This window comes from Jaculus jaculus, chromosome X (assembly GCF_020740685.1).
Source record: "Jaculus jaculus isolate mJacJac1 chromosome X, mJacJac1.mat.Y.cur, whole genome shotgun sequence".
Lineage (NCBI taxonomy): Eukaryota > Metazoa > Chordata > Mammalia > Rodentia > Dipodidae > Jaculus > Jaculus jaculus.
Window position 1 is genome coordinate 62,264,352 of NC_059125.1, and position 20,306 is coordinate 62,284,657.

At 47.8% G+C, this 20,306-nt stretch overlaps 1 protein-coding gene across 8 annotated transcripts in view; it reads left to right on the forward strand.

Moving 5' to 3' along the window:
- The first annotated feature begins 10,778 nt into the window (after positions 1 to 10,778).
- Dlg3 (discs large MAGUK scaffold protein 3) overlaps positions 10,779 to 20,306 on the forward strand; it is a 69,933-nt gene continuing 60,405 nt past the window's right edge. The window contains exons 1-10 of one of the 8 annotated variants that reach the window (XM_045140110.1): positions 10,779 to 11,202; positions 14,121 to 14,174; positions 14,420 to 14,470; positions 14,862 to 14,986; positions 15,184 to 15,353; positions 15,641 to 15,777; positions 16,079 to 16,223; positions 16,799 to 16,958; positions 18,515 to 18,671; positions 19,093 to 19,195. In XM_045140110.1, the coding sequence (XP_044996045.1) occupies positions 10,846 to 11,202; positions 14,121 to 14,174; positions 14,420 to 14,470; positions 14,862 to 14,986; positions 15,184 to 15,353; positions 15,641 to 15,777; positions 16,079 to 16,223; positions 16,799 to 16,958; positions 18,515 to 18,671; positions 19,093 to 19,195 (1,459 nt within the window). In that variant the 5' untranslated portion in view covers positions 10,779 to 10,845. Of the gene's footprint in view, positions 11,203 to 14,120; positions 14,175 to 14,419; positions 14,471 to 14,861; positions 14,987 to 15,183; positions 15,354 to 15,640; positions 15,778 to 16,078; positions 16,224 to 16,798; positions 16,959 to 17,478; positions 17,673 to 18,514; positions 18,672 to 19,092; positions 19,196 to 19,988; positions 20,089 to 20,306 lie in introns of those variants that run through there. The other 7 variants (XM_045140109.1, XM_004660975.2, XM_004660976.2 and 4 more) reach the window with 7 other exon arrangements.

Consider the following 20,306-nt stretch of genomic DNA (forward strand, 5'->3'; position numbering starts at 1 on the left):
AGAGGAAAGAAAAGATATCTGTGTATATGTGCACAAATATGTTCTTAACAAAATAAGAAAGAAAATCTCATTACAACTAAAATCTTTATATCTGTAACTGGTCACATGGCCTTAGCTGAAATTTATAACTACTTTCTACAATCCATTCTTCCAGCTTCAGCAAGCAGCTCAGAAGGTCTTGATTCTTTACCTAGAATGGTGACTCACGTCTTAATTCTTGATGGATCTGGCCACTTATCATGCTATCTTGATCATATTGTTGAAATTTCCCATCTCAGGGCATGGTAACAAGAGGCACCCGAAAGGATCTCCTCCACTCTCCAAACGCATTATTCCTTACCTCCACTATGAAAACTCCAATTTCCTCCAGGTAGTCAATCACCCCTGCTAACACTAACTCCTTTCTTAACCTGTTCACTCAAAGGAGCCCCAAGTAGCCAGGGGAAGTCTTAGCTTCCAGTTCAAAGGAATGTTTACTGTGCTTCCTGACAGAAGCACTCTTCCCACTGAAATCAAGACTTCTAAGTCAACAGAGAATACATTCATGGGAACAGGAATAAGAAAATTGGCTAGTGGGTCATTAGAGGTGATGGTGAGTTATATCATTCCCATTTCACGCCTTGATTCCTAGACCTGTGAATCCTGGCTATGGTATCATAGGTTGGATGCTGATTCTAAGTAAATACAGTCTTCTAGAGAACCCTGCACCAGCTCTCCAGGCAATTGACATGTAGTTATCACTGTAACTGTGCCTTTCAAAGGACATCCAACCATTCTATCAAGGCAGCTATGGTAAGTCAGTGAATTTCACGAGTATGATTCCATTTCTACACTTCTTTGGCTCCAAAGTGAGTTCCTTGGTCAGAAGCATAGCTGTGTGGGAGACCATGATGGTGGATCAGGCATTCTATAAATTCATAGACTGTAGGTTTGGCCAAAGTATTGCATGAAGAAAAGGCAGGTCAATATGTAGAATAAGTGTCTTTCCAGCAAGAACAAAATGCTGCCCTTTGTATGGTGGAAGTGGTCCAATGTAGTCATCCTGCCTGTGTGTATGGATACTGAACTCCTCTTCTGCTGCAGTCACTTTTTGTAAGGTAGGGTCTCAATGTAGCTCAAACTGACCTGGAACTCTGTAGTTCCTGGCTAGCCTCTAACTCACAACAATCCTCCTACCTCTTCTTCCCAAGTGTTGGGATTAAAGGTGTGCGCCACTCCGTACTGGCTGAGGTCACCTTTTGGTGAGAATTTACATGGAGAACAAATATCCTTCACATCCTTTGCCCATGTATCTATCTTCCTTCAATGTCTTTATTACAAATTTTCCAATCAGGCTCCTTCCAAGACCCTGACCATCCAGCCAAATCATTGTCTTAAGCCCTCAGGTCAGTATATAATCACACATCCAGACATTTTTCCTTCTAAGCAAAATATGCAACCATGTGCACTGCTCAAAGTTCCTCCCACTGTAAAGATTTTTCTAAACCACTGTCCTGCAAGGCTGCTTCACAAAGGGGCTGTAATATTGTGACTGTACACTTTTGGGTGATGCCTGCATAGTGTGCAGAACCATCTGCAAACCAGTTCCCAATCTTCTCTTCCTCAATCGATCATAGGGTACACTCCATGAGACCACAGGCGCATGCGTGGAGACAGAACACATTAAAGCTGGTTTAAAGAACTGTAGGCATTTGGGGAGCTTCTTCATGTAACTTACTTGTGTCTTCAAACATGCTCCAGCGTGATCACATATGTACCATTTCTATTTGATGGCATACTGCTGCTGTGTATGTACAAATTTATGGTTTGGTGGGTCAAATAATACCCATTCCATGATAACTTGCTGGCCCATTGTCTAGCATTCAGTTTCCACAAATGCTTCTGGGCTCCATGCAAAATTAGCAATTTTTCAGTCATTTTGTATATGAGCTGAAGTAACATAGCCAAGTGGGGACCTTGATGCCTCCAAGATCTAAATAGGCCCAGTAGGCTTTTCTTTTCTTTTCTTTTCTTTTCTTTTCTTTTCTTTTCTTTTCTTTTCTTTTCTTTTCTTTTCTTTTCTTTTCTTTTCTTTTTTTTCTTTTCTTCTTTCCTTCTTTCCTACTTTCCTTCTTTCCTTCTTTCCTTCTTTCTTTCTTTCTTTCTTTCTTTCTTTCTTTCTTTCTTTCTTTCTTTCTTTCTTTCTTTCTTTCTTTCTTCCCCCTCCTCTCTCTCCCTTTCTTCTTTCTTTCCTTCTTTTTTTCCCTTCCTTTCTCTCTGTTTTTGTTTTTGTTTTTGTGGGTTTTTTTTGTTTATTTTTTTTTAGGTAGGGTTTCACTCTAGCCCAGGCTGACCTGGAATTCACTAAGTAGTCTCAGGGTGGCCTCGAACTCTTGGTGACCCTCCTACCTCTGCCTCCCAAGTACTGGGATTAAAGGTGTGCACTACCACGCCCGGCTTCTTCTTTTTTTAGTGGTAGGAGAAGCCAGGTGCAACAGTTTATCCATCACCTTAGAAGGAATATTTCTGCATACCCCACACTAATTTAGACATTTTACTGAGGAATGAGGCCTTTGAATTTTGGTTGGATTTCTTTTCCATCCTCTAACATGGAAATGCTTTACCAACAAGGCCAGAGTGACTGCTACCTCCTGCTCATTCAGCCCAATAGCATTATGTCAATGTAACGGAACCAGTGGGATGCCTTGTAGAAGAGGCAGGTGATCAAGATCCACATAAATAAAATTATGACACAGGCTGGAGGGTCAATATACCCTTGAGGTTGTTAGGCAGTATACAAAGACCCAGAAAATTAAAGGGACATGAGAAGGGAAAGAAGCTCCTCACCCTGGGGTTTAGCTTGGCTTTCTTTTGTAAAAATATTTTATTTTATTTATGTTTTTTTTGAGAGAGAGGAGGAAGGATGGAGAGAATGAGTGTGCCAGGACTTCTTGCCACTGAAAAATAATTCCAGATGCATGTGCCACTTCATGTATTTTGCTTTATGTGTGTGAATACTTTGGACTGGCAGGTTTTGCAAGCAATCATCCTTAACTGCTGAGCTATCTTTCCATCCCCCTAAAATATTATTTATTTATTTATTTGTAAAGAAAGAGAGAGAGAGAGAGAGAGAGAGAGAGGATAGGGGTACATCATGGCCTCTTGTCACTGAAAAAAAAAAAAAAAACTCCAGATACATGCACCACTTTGTGGGTCTGGCTTTACATTTGTACTGAGAAACTAAACCTGGCCAGAAGCTGTGCAAGCAAGTACCTTTAACCACTGATCTTTCTTCCCCTAGTCTTTCAGGCTGTCAGAGAGTTAAGAAAATGATTTCAACACAGTTGATACAGCCAAAATTGCCTACAGATAGAAAATGCATTTTCCTAAAGACATCTCAAACAAAGGTGTTAAAAACAACAAATGAACAGTGTTTTCTTAATGCCAAAATGCCTTGAGTTTTACTATATTAGAATTCTTCTCTCATCCCTAAATTTAAACAATGTTCTTCATAAAAACCATCCTAGGGCTAGGGAAATGGCTTAGTGGTTAAGGCATTTGCCTGCGAAGCCTAAAGACCCTGGTTTCATTCCCCAGGACCCACGTAAAGCCAGATGCACAAGGGGGCACATGCACCTGGAGTTTGTTTGCAGTGGCTAGAGGCCCTGATGTGCCCATTCTCTCTTTCTATCTGCCTCTCTCTCAAATAAACAAATAAATAAACAAAATATTTTTTAAAATACATCCTTCAATTTAATGTCTAAATTTTATTTTTGAGAGAGGGAGAGAGAGAGAGAGAGAGAATGGGCATGCCAAGGCTTTTCATCTGCTGTGAATGAACTCCAGATGTGTGTTCCCCCTTGTGCATATGTGTGACATTACATGCTTGCATCACTTTTGTGTCTGGCTATGCATGGGACCTGGAGATTTGAAGAAGCATTCTTGGGTTTTGTAGGTAACCACCTTAACTGCTAAGCCACCTCTCCAGACCCTGTCCTACAATTTAATTTACAAAAGGAAATTGTTTAAGATAAGTAGACCCAAAACAAACCCAACATGGCTCAGGGAAATTTGCAGAAGAGGGGGTGGAAAGCTTGTTAGACCCACATGTTGGGACATTATGAATAGAGACATTGCCTGTTACCCATAACTGATGGCTAACCCCACAATGCACGACCCACATTCCCCAATGAGGAGGGTCCCTGCAGAGGGGGAAGGACAGGGAGGAGGCTAAGGATGGTACCAATATATACACTGTGTACATAACTAATAAAATAACTTTTAAAAGCATAGCAAAAAATGAAGTAAATCAGCTAATATATTTTTCTTAACTTTTAAACTTAAAATGTTTAGCTTTGCTTAATCTTAAACCTTGTTGTAAATTATATTCTTTGAGTAATGTAACTGAGAACACTACACGATCATAGATACATGATATATTTATTTTATATGATATATAATACATATGTTTCACACATATGTGGAAAGAGCCATTGTGAAGACACATAAAATATCTTTTTTCTCAAGAAGCCTGCATCCATGCTTTGTGGTTATGTACTGTCCTTCTCCTATAGGAATCTGTCTAAATCCTTAATGAACTCAATAACATTGGCTTCACTCTGGCTTGCCCTGAATTTCTTTTCTATGACACTTAAGAATCTGATTTTGCCTAAGTGGAGGTCTCTAAGGAAGAAAGAAATTTCTCAGGCTGGTGGTTGTTCTGACTGACTCTGTACCCTCCTCCCCTCCCCTCCCATACATCATATTGGGCAGTGAAAGTATACTGCTGGCTTAATCAGCTGAAAACTACTTGCTTCTGGTGCTTGGACAGGTATGGAGAAAAAAAGCATGTGTTATATCAGTAGTTGCATACTAGGTACTAGGAGAAGTGTTAATTTGCTTAAGTAAGAAAACAACAGCAGCTGCTATTTGAGTCACTATTTGATCCATCCTCTGCACAGACTAAACTGGAAAGTTAAAGGAAGATCCTTCATCTTTCAAGTCCTTGATAGTGGTACTAATCTCTGTGATCCCTCCAAGGATGTGGTGTTGTTTTTGAAAATATTTTATGTAAATATTTTATTTATTTATTTATGAGACAAAGAGGCAGTAGAGAGATGGAGAGAGAGAGAGAGAGGATGGGCATGCCAGGGCTTCTAGCCACTGCAAACGAACTCCACATGCATGCACTACCTTGAGCATCTGGCTTTACGTGGGTCTTGGGGAATCAAACTAGGGTCCTTAGGCTTTGCAGGCAAGCACCTTAACTGATGAACCATCTCTCCATCCCTGTCATGTTTTTGGTTCGCTGTTTTTCCTGGTAGAGTCTGCTCTAATAGTTTCCATTTGGCCTTTCCAACCATAATATCCCTCACTTCACAGGTCAGGAAACCAATATGGGGATTCTGCCAGCCAAATATTCACTCTAGAACTGGGTAAATAACTATAGGATAAATTCAGGGACCCTCTGGACACACACTAGGTTGGACTTTGGCTAAGGCTCCATTTTTCACCTGACGTCCATAAACCCCTATTTTAATTGAAGGATCACAATTGTCTTTAGAGTCTCTCAGAATCAATGTCAATTCAGAGCTAGTGTCTAGTAGGCCCCCCAAAAAAGTCTGATTGTCTCATTTTCCTTGATGGACAGATATCCTGATAAAAGGCCATATATCCCTTTGGGGAAGGATGGGAAAAGATTAATATTAAAACTTTTAAATATTTATTTATTTGAGAGAGAGGTAGAGAGAGAGAGAGAGAGGAAGAATGGGTGCACCAGCACCTCTAGCCACTGCAAACAAACTCCAGACACATGCACTACCTTGTGTATCTGCCTTTACGTGGGGAATGGGGACTTGAACCTGGATCCTTTGGCTTTGCAGGCAATCTCCTTAACCACTAAGGCATCTCTCCAGCCCTAATATTAAAACTTTTTCACAGCATAGCAGGGTCCTTCCCCAAGAGGATTTGATATCCTCTTCAATGGCGGGGCTCTTGGTCTATAAAGTGGCTCAAATCTGGAAACTAGTTGAATACCCATTCTTTGTTGCTATGATTCAAGGTAGCCTTTAATTCATTTGATCTGGAATTTTTGCTTATACAGATTGGGTAAGAATTTAGTAAACTTCCTATCTATTTCACTTCTGGAAATACCATGATTAATTAGCCAGCATCATAGGTCTACATAAGTCATACCTTTATGATCATTGCTTTGCCTCTTCTAACTATTATGGTAAATATGTTTGCCTTGCCTTTGGTGAGCAAGTGCTGGCAATTAATCCTTTGCAACCTGGGATCCAATTTGACCCATGACATTTAAGTTACCCAATTGAATGTCTATGGCTCACAAGTCTGGCATGCAGAAAGGAGCAATGACAAAACTCTTCAAATATGCTGCTGCTCCTCTTACAAATCTGTTTCTTAGGACTTAAGGGAGGGCTCAGCAGTTAAAGGCACTTGCTTACAAAGCCTGACAGTCCAGGTTCAATTCCACAGTCTCCATGTAAAGCCAGATGCACAAAATGGTGAATGCATCTGGAATTTGTTAGAAGTGGCAAGAGTCCCTGGCATGCCCATTCTCTCTCTAAAGTAAATAAATAAATAAATATTTACTTATTTAGTCAAACCAAATCTATTTTTTTCTTTTAAAAAATATTTATTTATTTGAGAGAGAGAAAGAGGTAGACAGTGAGTGAGAGAATGGGTGCACAGAGTCTCTAGCCACTGCAAACGAACTCCAGACACATGTGTCTCCTTGTGCATCTAGTTTACGTGGGTCCTGGGAAATCAAACCAGGGTCCTTTGGCTTTGCAAGCAAACGCCTTTACCACTAAGCCATCTTCTCCAGGCCTCAAATCTATTTCTTATGGAACATCTTCTGAACCCTGTCATTGTGGAAGAGTAGGTTTTTCATGACAAATTTGCTCCAGCATTCCTATCTTCCTGAGCCTTTGAATCCCTTCGTCAACATTAAGCTGAGAAATGTGAAGTGTTTCCAGTTCATTCACAGTAGGCCATCTTTTGGCCAATACTTTGACCAACCAATCAAATAAACTATTAGTACCTTTTAAAACTATGCAACATTAAACCCACAATCTCTGTTCAATGGATCCATGTCAATAAATTCAGGCTGATCTAGTTTGACATTACTTCTGCCTTTTTTTTTGTAGACCATTTTATTTAAAAATATGAACAACCAATGGGCTACTCAATCCAAACTAAAGTCTTCACAGACTTCTGCCACTATTCTACACCCTTATTACATGCATTCCCCAGACCTCTGCTTGTATAAGTAGAAAACTCAAGAAGTTCTTTAGGAGTGTAGCATACCTCGTCATGGGTTACCCTGCGTACTTCACCTCGGGAAGCCTCTGTCTGCTTATAGGTCAAGAGACAAAGATAGTGGTGAAGGTAGTTCTTGAGGGGCATCCACACTGTCTTGCATAGCATCTCCTTCAGACAAGTTCATGACTCGTTCCATATACAACGAAGGATTAATTCCCCCAGGCAAGGGGTAGAGGGCAATATTGTAGGGAGAGAGGGTGAGAGTGGGGATATATCTGCCACTAAGGGCAGGAAGGCAATTGCATCAGGCAAAACAGACTCATCAGAATCTAGATGTTCAGTGTTATTGGCTTCATTAAGGTCCTCAAGTTATAGAATCCCATTATTTTCCAATCAGTGCTAATTAATTGCTGACACCCCTCAAGGCTCAGGTTTAAACTTGCATTGTAAATGTGCCAGTCACATAATGAGGGCATGTTTTGGTTTTGTTTATATTATTTTTTTAATATATTTTATTTATTTGCAAGGAGACAGAGGGGGAGGGGAGAGAGAAAATGCCTGAGCCTCCTACCACTGCAAATGATCTCCAGATGCATGCACCACTTTGTGCATTTGGCTTTACATGGGCAATGGGAAATCGAACCCAGGACATCAGGCTTTGTAAGTAAGCACCATTAACTACTGAGCCATCCCCAGTCCTGTTTTTAGCTTTATTTTTATTTTTTTTATTGACAACATCCATAATTATAGACAATAAACCATGATAATTCCCTCCCCTACCCTATTTTCCCCTTCACGTATCCATCCTCCATCATATCCTCTCCTCCTCTCCATTAGTCTTTTATTTTGATGTTATAATCTTTTCCCCCTGTTATGACGGTCATGTGTAGGTAGTACCAGGCACTGCGAGGTCATTGAGGCAGCTGCTCACTCTAGCCCTGGCTGACCTGGAACTTGCTCTATAGTCCAGGCTGGCCTTGAACTTATGGAGATCCTCCTGAATGCTGGTATTAAAGACATGAGCCACCACATCCAGCTTTAGTTTTTTACAACAGCAAGTCCTATAAGTACAGGAGAGAAAATTCTCTCTCAAGGCACACTCGGAAGTCTTTAGGATTGTTAATGCACATCTGGAGCTGAGAAATTGCAGCTCTGAGCTTGTCCTTTTCCTTCATTGCTTTATCCAGAGATGTTAGAAGCAAACAGCCAACATCATTATGTTCCTTATCTTTCCAGAAACATTAAAAAAAATATTATGTATTGAGTCACTGAATTCTTTTCTTCTCACAAGTGGTGAATTGGGAGAGTCAACTGCATTTATCTTGTATAGTTTTGTAAAGCATTTATCCCATGGATTATCAGTGTTCTCCCAAGCATCAGGAGACTCTTCAACTGTTTTAGGTCTAGTCAGATTGAACATCAACTACAGAAACCACTAAGCCCATTAGAGAAATTCAACTTCATAATTCTTTCTCTACAACCACTTATGGTACAAAAATAGGTATTAGTCAGGGTTCTCAAGAGAAATAGAACCAATATAATGCATACATATTGTAAAAAGGGATTTATTGGATTGGCTTACATGTTAGGGGCTAGGTAGTCCAACAATAGCTAGATTCACAAAGGGGAGTTAGAGAAAACACACACACACACACATACAGAGAGAGAGAGAGAGAGAGAGAGAGAGAGAGAGAGAGAGAGAGAGAGGAGGAGAGAGAGATTTTAAAAGTTCGAGTCTGTATTCATAGCATTTATGTAAAAGTCTTGCAGAGAACAGGTGCTCAATACAAGTTTGCTGAATTCAACTGAGGTCTAAGGTATGCAGAACTTTGAATATGCAAATTATGCAAAAGTGGTGAAGAGCTTAGCCTCTGGGGTCAACTGGCAAGGATTTACATCTTGATACTGACACTTTCAGCTGTGCTGCCCATTTGTGTTAACATCTCTGAGCCTCAAGTTCTTATTGGTAGAGTTAAGATGTAACAGTGTTGCCTTGGTAGGGGTTTTATTCATATGGAAATCACTTAAGACTTTGTAAGGACTCAATCATTGATAACAAAAAAAATCCAGGAAGAAGGAGGGGGAGGGCAACAACAAAAAGCTGGGTGATGTAACACACCTATAATCCCAGCACATAGGCAGTTAAGGCAAGAAGATTAGTATGAGACTGTGTGGGGCCTGGGAAGAAAAAGGAAATTCTGGGGATGGAGAGATGGCTTAGTGGTGAAGGCACTTGCCTGCAAAGCCCAAGGACCTAGGTTTGATTCCACAGGACCCACGTAAGCCAGATACACAAGGTGATTCATGTGTCTGGAGGCCCTGGCACACTCATTCTCTCTATCTGCCTCTTCCACCCTTCCTCTCTCTCTCAAATAAATAAATAAATAATTTTTAAAAAGAAAGGGGAGATTCCTTCTGGCTCATTACCATCCTTTGCCTATCCTCTTACAGGGTGTTCTGGGACAGAATGTACAGAATGCCTTCAACAGGTATTTCTAAGTACTTCTCTAGACCCACAGAATATCTTATCTCACTTTACATCTCTTCTTACCTCTCCCCCTGTCCTGGACTATTTTTTCTCTTAACATGCTAAACCTTCCTCTAACATAACCATGGAGTGGAGGAGACAGGATGTATGGGCCAGGAATAAGTTGTCTGCTGCTACCTGTTTTGCTGTTGAGTCCCTCACTGGTGATGTAAGAAGGTCAAGTGTGAGGTTGCAGTCATTTCAGGGCCTAGGGGATGAGAGAACAATGGTCCGGGTAAGGAGGCATTGGCAGACCTGGATGATCTCCTCTTCCTTGGCCCCCTGTAGGCGATAGAACATCCCTCACCTGGCTCCCATGTCCCTTCGGTCTGTTCTACAGCTTGTCTTTACTTCTGGCGGCCCTAGCACAGAGCAAGCCTGGGGACCCATTGAGCATCTCCCTGAAACTCTCTTAAGTGGGGCGGGGTGGAGTGGGCAGAGGACAGACTGAAATTGGGGACACAGGGACATGAGATCGTGTGCCTGAGCACTCCAGTGGCCCAAGTCCCCTGACCGCCGCGGCCAGGATTTGACGGTACCCCAGAGACCCAGAGACCTGAAGCTAAGCTTGGGGGGGGGGGTCTGCTTCTGTTTCTTTAAGGAGCCGCTGTTTAGCATTCCTGCTGCTGCCTCTGCCGCTGCCTGACTCTCCGCGCTGATTGGCTGGAATCAACTGAGAAGGGAGCCGGGGAGAGAGATGCTCTTGACTCCACTCAGATCCATCCTGGGGACCAGAGCAGAAGCGGTCCTTGCTGCACCCAGTCTCTGCCTGAGCTCCCGCTTCTTCTTTGCCGCTGGGCCTCGGCCCAGGAGCCACGACGGGCGACACGGAGCCGCCAGTGCTGGAGGGGGAGCCGTGGGTGCGGGGCAGCGTGGGGGCAGAAGCCCCAGGACGCCCGCCCGGCCCCAGGCCCCGCTCCGCCCGGGCACCCCCACGGGTGCCCCCCCCTTCCTGGTCTGAGCCGTGTGAGTGTGCTCGGGAGCCCGGCGGCGGCGGCGGCGGCGGCGTGGAAACTGGCGTGGGCTGGGGGGTCCGAGCTGCGGGGAGCAGTGCCATGCACAAGCACCAGCACTGCTGTAAGTGCCCCGAGTGCTATGAGGTGACCCGCCTGGCTGCCCTGCGGCGTCTCGAGCCTCCAGGCTACGGGGACTGGCAGGTGCCCGACCCCTACGGGCCAGGTGGGGGCAACGGGGCCAGCTCCAGTTATGGAGGCTACAGCTCGCAGACCCTGCCCTCGCAGGCAGGTGCCGCCCCCACCCCTCGCACCAAGGCCAAGCTCATCCCCACAGGCCGGGATGTGGGGCCAGTGCCCCCTAAGCCAGTCCCTGGCAAGAGCACCCCCAAACTCAACGGCAGTGGCCCCAGCTGGTGGCCAGAGTGCACCTGTACCAACCGGGACTGGTATGAACAGGTATGGAATAGCGGAGGGGGTGGGGTGGTGGGACAACCCAGGAGGGCTGGAGAGTGGGGGGCCTAGAGATCTGGGGTGCAGCAGGGGTTGCTGGGGCTCCAAGCCCGGTGAACCCCAAGACTATCACTGCAGCTGGACAATGAAAGGCGGCTGGAAATGTAGGGTTCTCTATGTGTGTCTGTTTGTAGGGTCTTCATTTGGAGGGGATTGAAAGGAGCGGTGTGTGTGTCAGGGGGTGAAGGTATGGCGGCGGGGCATATTTTTTGTGTGTGGGAGAATTGGGTTTGTCTCAGTGCGGGGGATTGGCAGTGTCTCTGTGTCTGGCAGGGGGCGGGAGGTTCTGCGGGGGTTGTGTGTGGTGTGTGTCTCTACAGGAGGGAAGGAGGGGGCATGGTTCTCTGCGTAGGGGGGACATATGTGTGTGTATGTATGTTGGGGTGTGTGGAGGAAGGCAGTACAGCTTCAATGAATGTATGTGAAGGAACCCATGTGCCTGGCTGGCAGAGCTTCATCCTTTAATGCCACGAGTCCTTCTCTGTCCCGGTCCCTTTGTGTGTGGATGTGCACATGGACATGTGGAGATGTCTCTGTATGTGGAGGTGTCTCTGTAGCTGAGGCTGCAGGAGTAGCCCTGTTTGTCTCTCTCTGTGTGGCTACATGTAGATGTGTGTATGTGGTTACAAGAGTGTTCATGTGTGTGCGTGTGTGTGTCTGTGTGTTATCCTGGTGAGAGGTGCTTGACAGGCAAGGAGGGAGGGGGAGAAGGCGAAAGACATGTCCCAAGCAAGGCTGAGAGGCTGCTGAGAAGGACGGACTCTTTTGTCCAAGCAGCTCTGAAGTGTGTGTGCTGTGGGGGGAGGGGGGTTGAAGCAAGCTTCTTTGCTCCAGAACAGGCATGGTGCCTAGAACCAGGCAAGGGGCAACTGTCCTAGTGCAGGGGCTGGCCTCAGTGGGGCATGTCCCCTTTAGGTAGCCCCAGATGCTGGAGAGCTTACCTCCCCCCACCCAGCCCTGACTTGGCATGGTTTGGGAGCCCCTGGGTGCTGGGCACAACTCCGGCTTCCACTCCCAGCCTAAACTGCCAGCTTAGAAAATGGAAGGAGCATCTGTGGGAGAAGCAGCAAAATGGAGGCTGGGCCGGCAGAGCCAGGTCTCTGGCACGCATGGCGGAGGGCTTGTCTGCTTCTTCGGTTCTGCAGCCCCCAGGGTAGGGTGAGAAGAGGAGGCTTTGCTGTCGAGGGCAGTTGTGGACTGTCCCAAGCTGGTGATCATTCTGGCCACCTCTGTCCTCTTTTGGGGATAGGATGTGCTCTCATCTAGAAGCAAAGTTGAGGACTTCCTGGGGAGAGGAGTCCTCAGTTCTGTCTGTCTGTCTATACGTACCATGTCCTGTGTCTCTTGACTTGGCTCCTTGCCATCTCCAGTGAATGCCCCTCTCTCTTTTGTCCTTATGTCCTTTGGTCTACCCCTTGCAAAGATCCTCTAACTGTCTTATCCAGTGGAAGATAGGTGCCACCAAAGACTAGGCAAGTTGGCTAAGGTTGTTTGTCAGGGCTGGTCTCTGAGTGGTTCCTGGCCCTGGGAGCAAGGTCCCTGAGTAAGGGTGGGGCAGGGCCTGAAGGGTAGACTACTGGAAGCTGGGACCTCCAGGTACCTCTTGATCTAGGCTTGAGGCATGGCTTATCATATATGGGCACACATAGTACTTCAGGTGCACACGAGCGATTCATGGGCATTCTTTTGCCTGTGTGCCAGTGGCATGGTCTTTTAGGCAGCTGTGTTGGTTTGGAATTTCAGAAGAGTCAGTGTTTTGTCGTCTTGCGATCAGGAAGCTTCCCACTGACTCCCAGAACTCCACAGTATGAAGCTGGAAATGCAGGAGGCATGGCTAGTCAGCCCTCTCTCCCTCTCCTCCCTGCCTTTTGGAACCAATGTTGTTTGACATGGAAATGGGAAAAGGGAAGCAGAACAGGGCATGTGGAGGTACCTGAGGTACATCTCCTGAGGCTAGGACTCAAGAAAGGGACAGCATGTCTAGAGAGATTGGGAATGGTGCCAGGATACCTGGGAAGAGAGACAAGAGAGCTCTTTCATTCTTGGAGATGAGTGTGGGAACCAGAGAGCAGGTGTATTTGTCTGTCCAGAATCAGATTTTTACTTGAGAAATGTCCACAAGGATATTCTATCATTGTGGGTTGGTTCAATCAACCTGTGTTTCTGAACCCTTCCTTTGCCTTTCCTCTTATGGCTACTATGTGCTGAAGACCACAAACTGCTGTTAATCTGTCTGTGGGTCACCAGCTTCTCCCTCATGAGCAATCATGTCCACTCTACTCCTGTGCTACCTTAATTTGTCCCCAGACTCTTGGCAAGCTACAATCCTGACCCTTTCTCTTAGGACACATAAAAATCAAAAGTCCCTTGGGGGAAGTGAATTAGGACCTTTTCTTCTGCCCATTTGAAAAATTGGGTACTTGAAGCCTTTGAAGGAGGTGTAGCATGAGGGCTCCCAAGGTGCTTTGGTGGGGACAACTTTCCTTTTTCCTAGGAGCTCTGTTGGGAAAGGAACTGAATGGCCAAAACTTCAGTGGCCTGGAAGTTTGTTATAATCCAAAGTGTACCTGGAGATCCCGGTTCTAGCCTGTAACTCCCAGTATACCCTTAGGCAAATACACAAGCCTCTCTAGACCTCAGTGTCACCATCTGTCATTTGTGTGTGTGTGTGTGGGGGGGTGTTGGATAAGATAGTGTCTGCTGTCCTCTCAGCTTTGATATGGTAGGAGTCTGTGGTCCCCAAGTCAGGGAGAGCAGTGGTTCAGAACCAGAGGACTTCTTTGGCCAGCCTTCTGAGTGCCTCCTATAGATGCTGGGTGTAGTGCCATTTTCCCATCATCCTCCATCTCTGCCATCCCCCTTAGGCCAGCCCTGCACCCCTCCTAGTGAACCCTGAGGCCCTGGAGCCCAGCCTATCGGTGAGTGCACCACTGGCTGGCTCAGTCCCAGGCAATTGATCTGGGATACATGAGCAGCTGGGTTTGGCCTGATATGGTTGAAAGCAAGGGGAGGGTAGTGCCCCCTTGGGGTCAGCTTATCCCTATCTATGACTTAAAGTTGCCCTGAGGGCATACTTGGGCTGTGGGAGTGGGGGTGGAGGCAGGTTGGGAGGGTAGATGGCTGGACAAGAGGCACTGAGAGAAGTGTTTGTATCTTCCCTTAGGTGAATGGCAGTGATGGCATGTTCAAGTATGAGGAGATAGTACTCGAGAGGGTGAGTCGGCCAGGAGGGAGGGAAGGAAATGGGAGAAGAGGGTAGGAATCAAGAGTGGGAAGGGCCCTGTATAGCATTTCAAAACTCAAATTGAGAGTATGGGGATACAAGGCCCTCAAAAGCTGCATCATTGCATCAATCAACTCAATAACAAATACTCATCGACCTTGCCAGCTGAGGCCTGGGGAATTGGGGATGGGTGAGTTTGCTGAGACCTTCTTACCAGAATGGTCACCACAAGTGGAGAAACTGCCAGGTTTCTAATGAATGTGCCTCAGCCTACCATGAGGTCTAGAGAACCTACTCTGAGATGTATAGGGGAATGAAGTATCCAGAACCCTGTTTTGTGCTCTCAGAGTGAAATAATTGTGCCTTTCTACTCCCTTCTCAGGGCAACTCTGGCCTGGGCTTCAGTATCGCAGGTGGCATCGACAATCCCCATGTCCCTGATGACCCTGGCATCTTTATTACCAAGATCATCCCTGGTGGAGCAGCTGCCATGGATGGGAGGCTGGGGTGAGATGGCCTGGAAGCAGGGTTGTGGGTGGCAGAGACAGGATGGAGGGGAGGAGGGGTAGCCTGGCAGGATGGCCCTTACATTAGATCTGTGAGGGAGAGGGAGAAGGGGAGGGGAGGAAGGAAGAGGGGAGAGAGGAGGATACAGGAGAGGAGTGTTGGGGTGGTAGCGTCATGCCTCTGGGCTTCCCCCACAGGGTGAATGACTGTGTGCTACGGGTGAATGAGGTGGACGTGTCGGAGGTGGTGCACAGCCGGGCCGTGGAGGCACTGAAGGAGGCAGGCCCTGTGGTGCGGTTGGTGGTGCGGAGGCGACAGCCCCCACCTGAGACCATCATGGAGGTCAACCTACTCAAAGGGCCCAAAGGTGCGGCCCTCCCCTCACCCCAGGTCCTGTAGTCCCATGGGGGAATGCAAGAGAACAACTTAACTCCTAGCATGAATCTCCCAGTTCCAGCTTATAACCCTCTTTCTTGACCTAAGCTTTCACTTGTATTGACCTCTTGATGACAGACTAGAGTTTGAATTCCTGAGGCTGGGGACAGCTCTTTAGGGGGCAGTGGGATGGTTTTTGAGGAGGATTGGCTTTGGGATGGATATAGCACTCTAACCTCTCCTTGTGGCCCTTTCCCACTCCCTGATGGCTGTTGCCAGGCCTGGGTTTCAGCATTGCTGGAGGCATTGGCAACCAGCACATCCCAGGAGACAATAGCATCTACATCACCAAGATCATTGAGGGAGGAGCTGCTCAGAAGGATGGACGCCTACAGATTGGGGACCGGCTGCTTGCGGTGAGACAGCCTTTGTGGGGATGCTCAAATGGTAGGGTGTGCAGGAGCATTTCTGGTGCCCTCTCACTTCACCTAAACCTCACTTGAAGATGAGACATCTTGGAGAATTTCAAGAATATCATCTGAATTGTGTTTTTTTTTTTTTTTTTCTCAGATACCAAAGCCCTGATTGTTTCCATGGTGGGGGCTTCCTTGCCTGTCCTTACTCCAGCCCTATTTGGACTTGTTAGCACACTGAAAGGGCACCTCTTGGTATTCCCAGAAGGTCTTCCTTTTTCATAAGACAGGGCTTTTCTTCCAGGTGAACAACACCAATCTGCAGGATGTGAGGCATGAAGAAGCTGTGGCCTCACTGAAGAATACATCAGATATGGTTTATTTGAAGGTGGCCAAACCAGGCAGCATCCACCTCAATGACATGTATGCTCCCCCTGATTATGCCAGCAGTACGTATCTATTGGTCCCGGCCTTGGTTTCAGGAGGGGAAGATGTCTGGACCCTTTGTTCAGGAGAGTACAAGTGCAGAAGATAGTGCTCAGAACTGAGTCCAGATCGTAGGTCTGTGCTTTGGAACTGGGTACCCTTGGACAAGTTCCTTTTCACCTTTTTAGTTTCCACTTTGGCCCAAAGGAGCTAATGATATATGTGCTGCCTTCCTCATAGGACTGTTTCAAGGATCAAATGAGATCATGGATGAGAAAGCCCTTGGAAAACTGTATTAGGCTACAGAGATGTGAGGAATTATTATTAGTCACACCTCTAGTCATGCCTTTCTTTGTAGACTGCCTTGACTTCAGCTCTTTCTAAGAGTCACAGAAGTGAGCCCAGGATTTAGAAAGGGACTGTGGAGGAGGAACCCTGGGGGTGGTGGATAGACTGGGAAGGAGCAGCCAGGGGAATTATTGTCCCTAGATCTCTTTTGCACCTGAGATGGGGTGTAGGGGAAAGTCTTTGGAATGGGTTGGGGTAGGTGTCTGCCTGGAACAATCTTGTAACTCTTTTCTCCCTTTCTCCATCCCAGCTTTTACTGCCTTGGCTGACAACCACATAAGCCATAATTCCAGCCTGGGCTATCTCGGGGCAGTGGAGAGCAAGGTCAGCTACCCTGCTCCTCCTCAGGTTCCCCCAGCCCGCTACTCTCCCATCCCCAGGCATATGTTGGCTGAGGAGGACTTCACCAGGTAAGACTTACGCCACATTCTTCCAACCTGGCCATGGGGGTGAGAGCAAGGATCTATTTCTAGCCCGTGACAGGTCTCTTTGTATGGCGAAGCGAAGGAAAAGGTCTTCATCACTCCCGGCTGTAAGGTCTAGTGCCCTCTCTGAGCCCTTGGGACTCGAAAAGGGAACAGAGGTGGCTGCAAGAAGAAGTTCTGCCATCAGGGGGAGTGCGGAGCGAGTGGCCCGGATCAGAAAGTGCAGATCCGGGGTGGGGTGAAGCATTTAGGAGGCTAACGGGGTGGAGGTGGTGGGGGTTCCTGCCCTGAGGCAGTGGCAGCCCCCTAAGCTGCAGCTATTCTGAAGCACTGAAGAAAACCTAGCAGCCTGGGGGGTTGGAGGGACTCTGCGAGGCTGGCGGGCTGTCTGAGGGCCAGCGCAGGGAGCGGCCCCGCCCCGCGGTGGCGGCGGGCCGGCCCAGGGAACTGGTCTGGCCGGCTGGGGTTCCAGGGGTACAGGTTTGCGGGGTGGGGTCTGGGAGACTGCTGGGCTTGCTGTGGTAGATCCAGAAGGTAGGCTGACGGGGGGAGAGCTAGGGTAGCCATGGAGAGGGCCCGCAAGTTCTCCGGCTCAGGCTTGGCCCTGGGCTTGGGCTCTGCCTCAGCTTCGGCCTGGAGGAGGGCCTCACAGAGGTGGGCCTGGCCGCTCCGCTCCCTGCGGCCTGGAGGGGATGCCAGGTATGGAGCCTCGCACCCGAGAATGGGAACAGCGAAAAAGGAGGAGGCTTGCTTAGCACCTGGGGTTCTTCCAAGGAAAGATGCTAGTAACAAGTGAAGGCGGCTGGAGAGTGTGCTGGGACTCTGGCAGGTTGTCTGGATGGACATGTGCGGCTGTTTTGTGCTCAGCGGCTGGCACAGTGGCCATTTAGAGATGGTTTCCCTGGGCATGGCTAGTTTTAGTTAGGTTTTTAATGTGTTGGTCGCCTCGGTTCAGTTCAGCCGCCTTTAGCACCTTTTGGGAACCTGGGATTTCTTCATCTCTGTCTTCCTCATCACCTATCAGGGCTAGGTGCTGACTTATTATTGGGGGAAGTTAGGAAGGGTCATCGTTGGTGGTGGAAATTAGAGAAAGTTTGCACATCTTGTGGATGGTGAGTGTAGTTAAATCAGAGTGAGTCCACTGTCCCTAAGAAATTCCTCTTGAGGCCCAGAGCCTTTCACATGCCTTGATCAAACAGCAGATTCTGGGGAGATAGGACCAGTGAGTGAGTTCTGCAATTTGGGCTTTAGAGTTGTGTATAGGGTTTTGTTAACCTGAAAGAGTCGTGGAGTGTCCATTGAGAAGTTCACTATGAGACTTTGGGAAGAAGGAGGGAAGCGGAACTGAAACTTGGCACCTGATACCAAACAGCAGCCAAGCAGGTTTCAGGAGACTAAGGGCAGAACAGGGTATAGGAGCCTAAGTGTTTACTTCCCACAGCAAGTATGGGTCTTTCCAGGCCTGCCTTCAGAGACAATCATAGTTCCTGCCACCCCTTGTCCTGACCTCCCTTGTTATATCTTTACTCCTTTTCTACTAGAGAGCCCCGCAAGATCATCCTACACAAAGGCTCCACAGGCCTGGGCTTCAACATCGTAGGAGGAGAGGATGGAGAAGGCATTTTTGTCTCCTTCATTCTGGCAGGAGGCCCAGCCGACCTGAGTGGGGAGCTGCGAAGGGGAGACCGGATCTTATCGGTGAGACAAAGGAGAGGTGGGAGGATGGGAAGTGTGCCAGGCTAAAGGGGGAGAACAGAGTCCTTGCTTCCTCCAAGGAATATTTCTTGAGATGAAGAAAGGGCTAAGAACTGAAGAAAGTTTAAATCACCTTTAATAGATAGCCTTAATGAAGGATAAGGGACCAAGACCAGACTTATCCTTGAGGAAGAAATGAATGCCTCTTGGATCTTAACTCTGATTGGCATTTGACTTCCACAAAGATAATTACACTGGAGATGTCATATCCTTTAGGCTTCATTTTGGAGGACAAGGATGGAATTTGGCTAAACAAATCCAAATAGGCTGAAAGATGGGCTGTTCATCTCATCTTCTAAACTACTATGACAGCAGACTTACTTTCTTATCTTTGTGATGGCTCATAGCTCTTCTCTTTGGGCAGGTGAATGGCGTGAACCTGAGGAATGCTACTCATGAGCAGGCTGCAGCTGCTCTGAAACGGGCTGGCCAGTCAGTCACCATTGTGGCCCAGTACAGACCTGAAGGTAGGAGAAGGGGGTCGTCTAAACTGGTTAGTATTGGTCTTTGCACCGTAGACAAGAAAGCTATTCCAGCTCCCTGGTTCTCTAGTGCAAGTAGCCTTTTGTCTTCTTTTCCTTCTAGACAGGGATTGGTTTGGGAGCATCAATCAAGGATTTGCTCAGAGCCTGCTGATGCGGGCTGCAGTACAACCGAAAGCCAGTAGCGGGCAGCAGCTTACGGGAAGAAGCTCCGAGATTAGGGTGACTAGAAAAAGGGGAGGGGAGGCGGAGGGCTCCGAGGAGATGACAGTGAACTGTGTGTCCTGGAACAGAAGAGTAGCTCTCGGTTGGAAGGGCCCCAACGTTTAAGAGATCTAATCTCCTAAGAGATCTTGGACCAGATCTCTATGAACTGTTTTCCTATCCCTTCATCAAAATGACCGTGAGAGCCCCCACAGAAGAGTTGAAAGGTGATAATAACTAAGCTTTTGGCATAGGGGATCAAAATAGATCCCTTCCTCCTACTGGGGGCTTTCTTTGTATTTCCAGCTAGAAGTCCAGGGACGGGGAGAATGGGCGGGGCGGGTTCTGCGCAGGGATGAATTCAATTGGCTGGGGCGAGCCAAGGCCCAGGTGTGGAGGTGAGCTGCGGGAGGGCGCGCCCTAGCCTGCTGGCCGGTGAAGAAACAATTGGGCCGCGCAACGCGGCCTCCCGACGCACGCCCCGCCCCCTGACCCAGGCGGAGGGCGGCGGGCGCCCCTCCTTCCCCCTCGCGCGGCTCCGGTGTCTCCTCCTCCCTCTCCTCCCCTCCTCCCGCGCGCCCCGCTTTGTGTCCGTGGTCTCCGGCGCGGGACCGAGGGACCGGCCGCAGCCGGCGCTTTCTCCACACTAGACCTGGACTCCGACCGGGCGCCAGGTGAGGTGGGGTGGACGGGGCCAGGCCCCCTCACCAGTCCCCCCTAGCCTCTCCACTGTTCTGTTCTCAGCCTCTTTTCCAACACTGCGCTCCCATCTCTGCCCTCTCCCCGGAATGCCTGCGCCTGCCCGCAGCCTCCTCCCGAGCTCTGCCTGAGGGTCTTCCTCGGCCTAGGGCAGCGCCGCGCTGGGCTACGACGTCCACTGAACCCCGTCTGG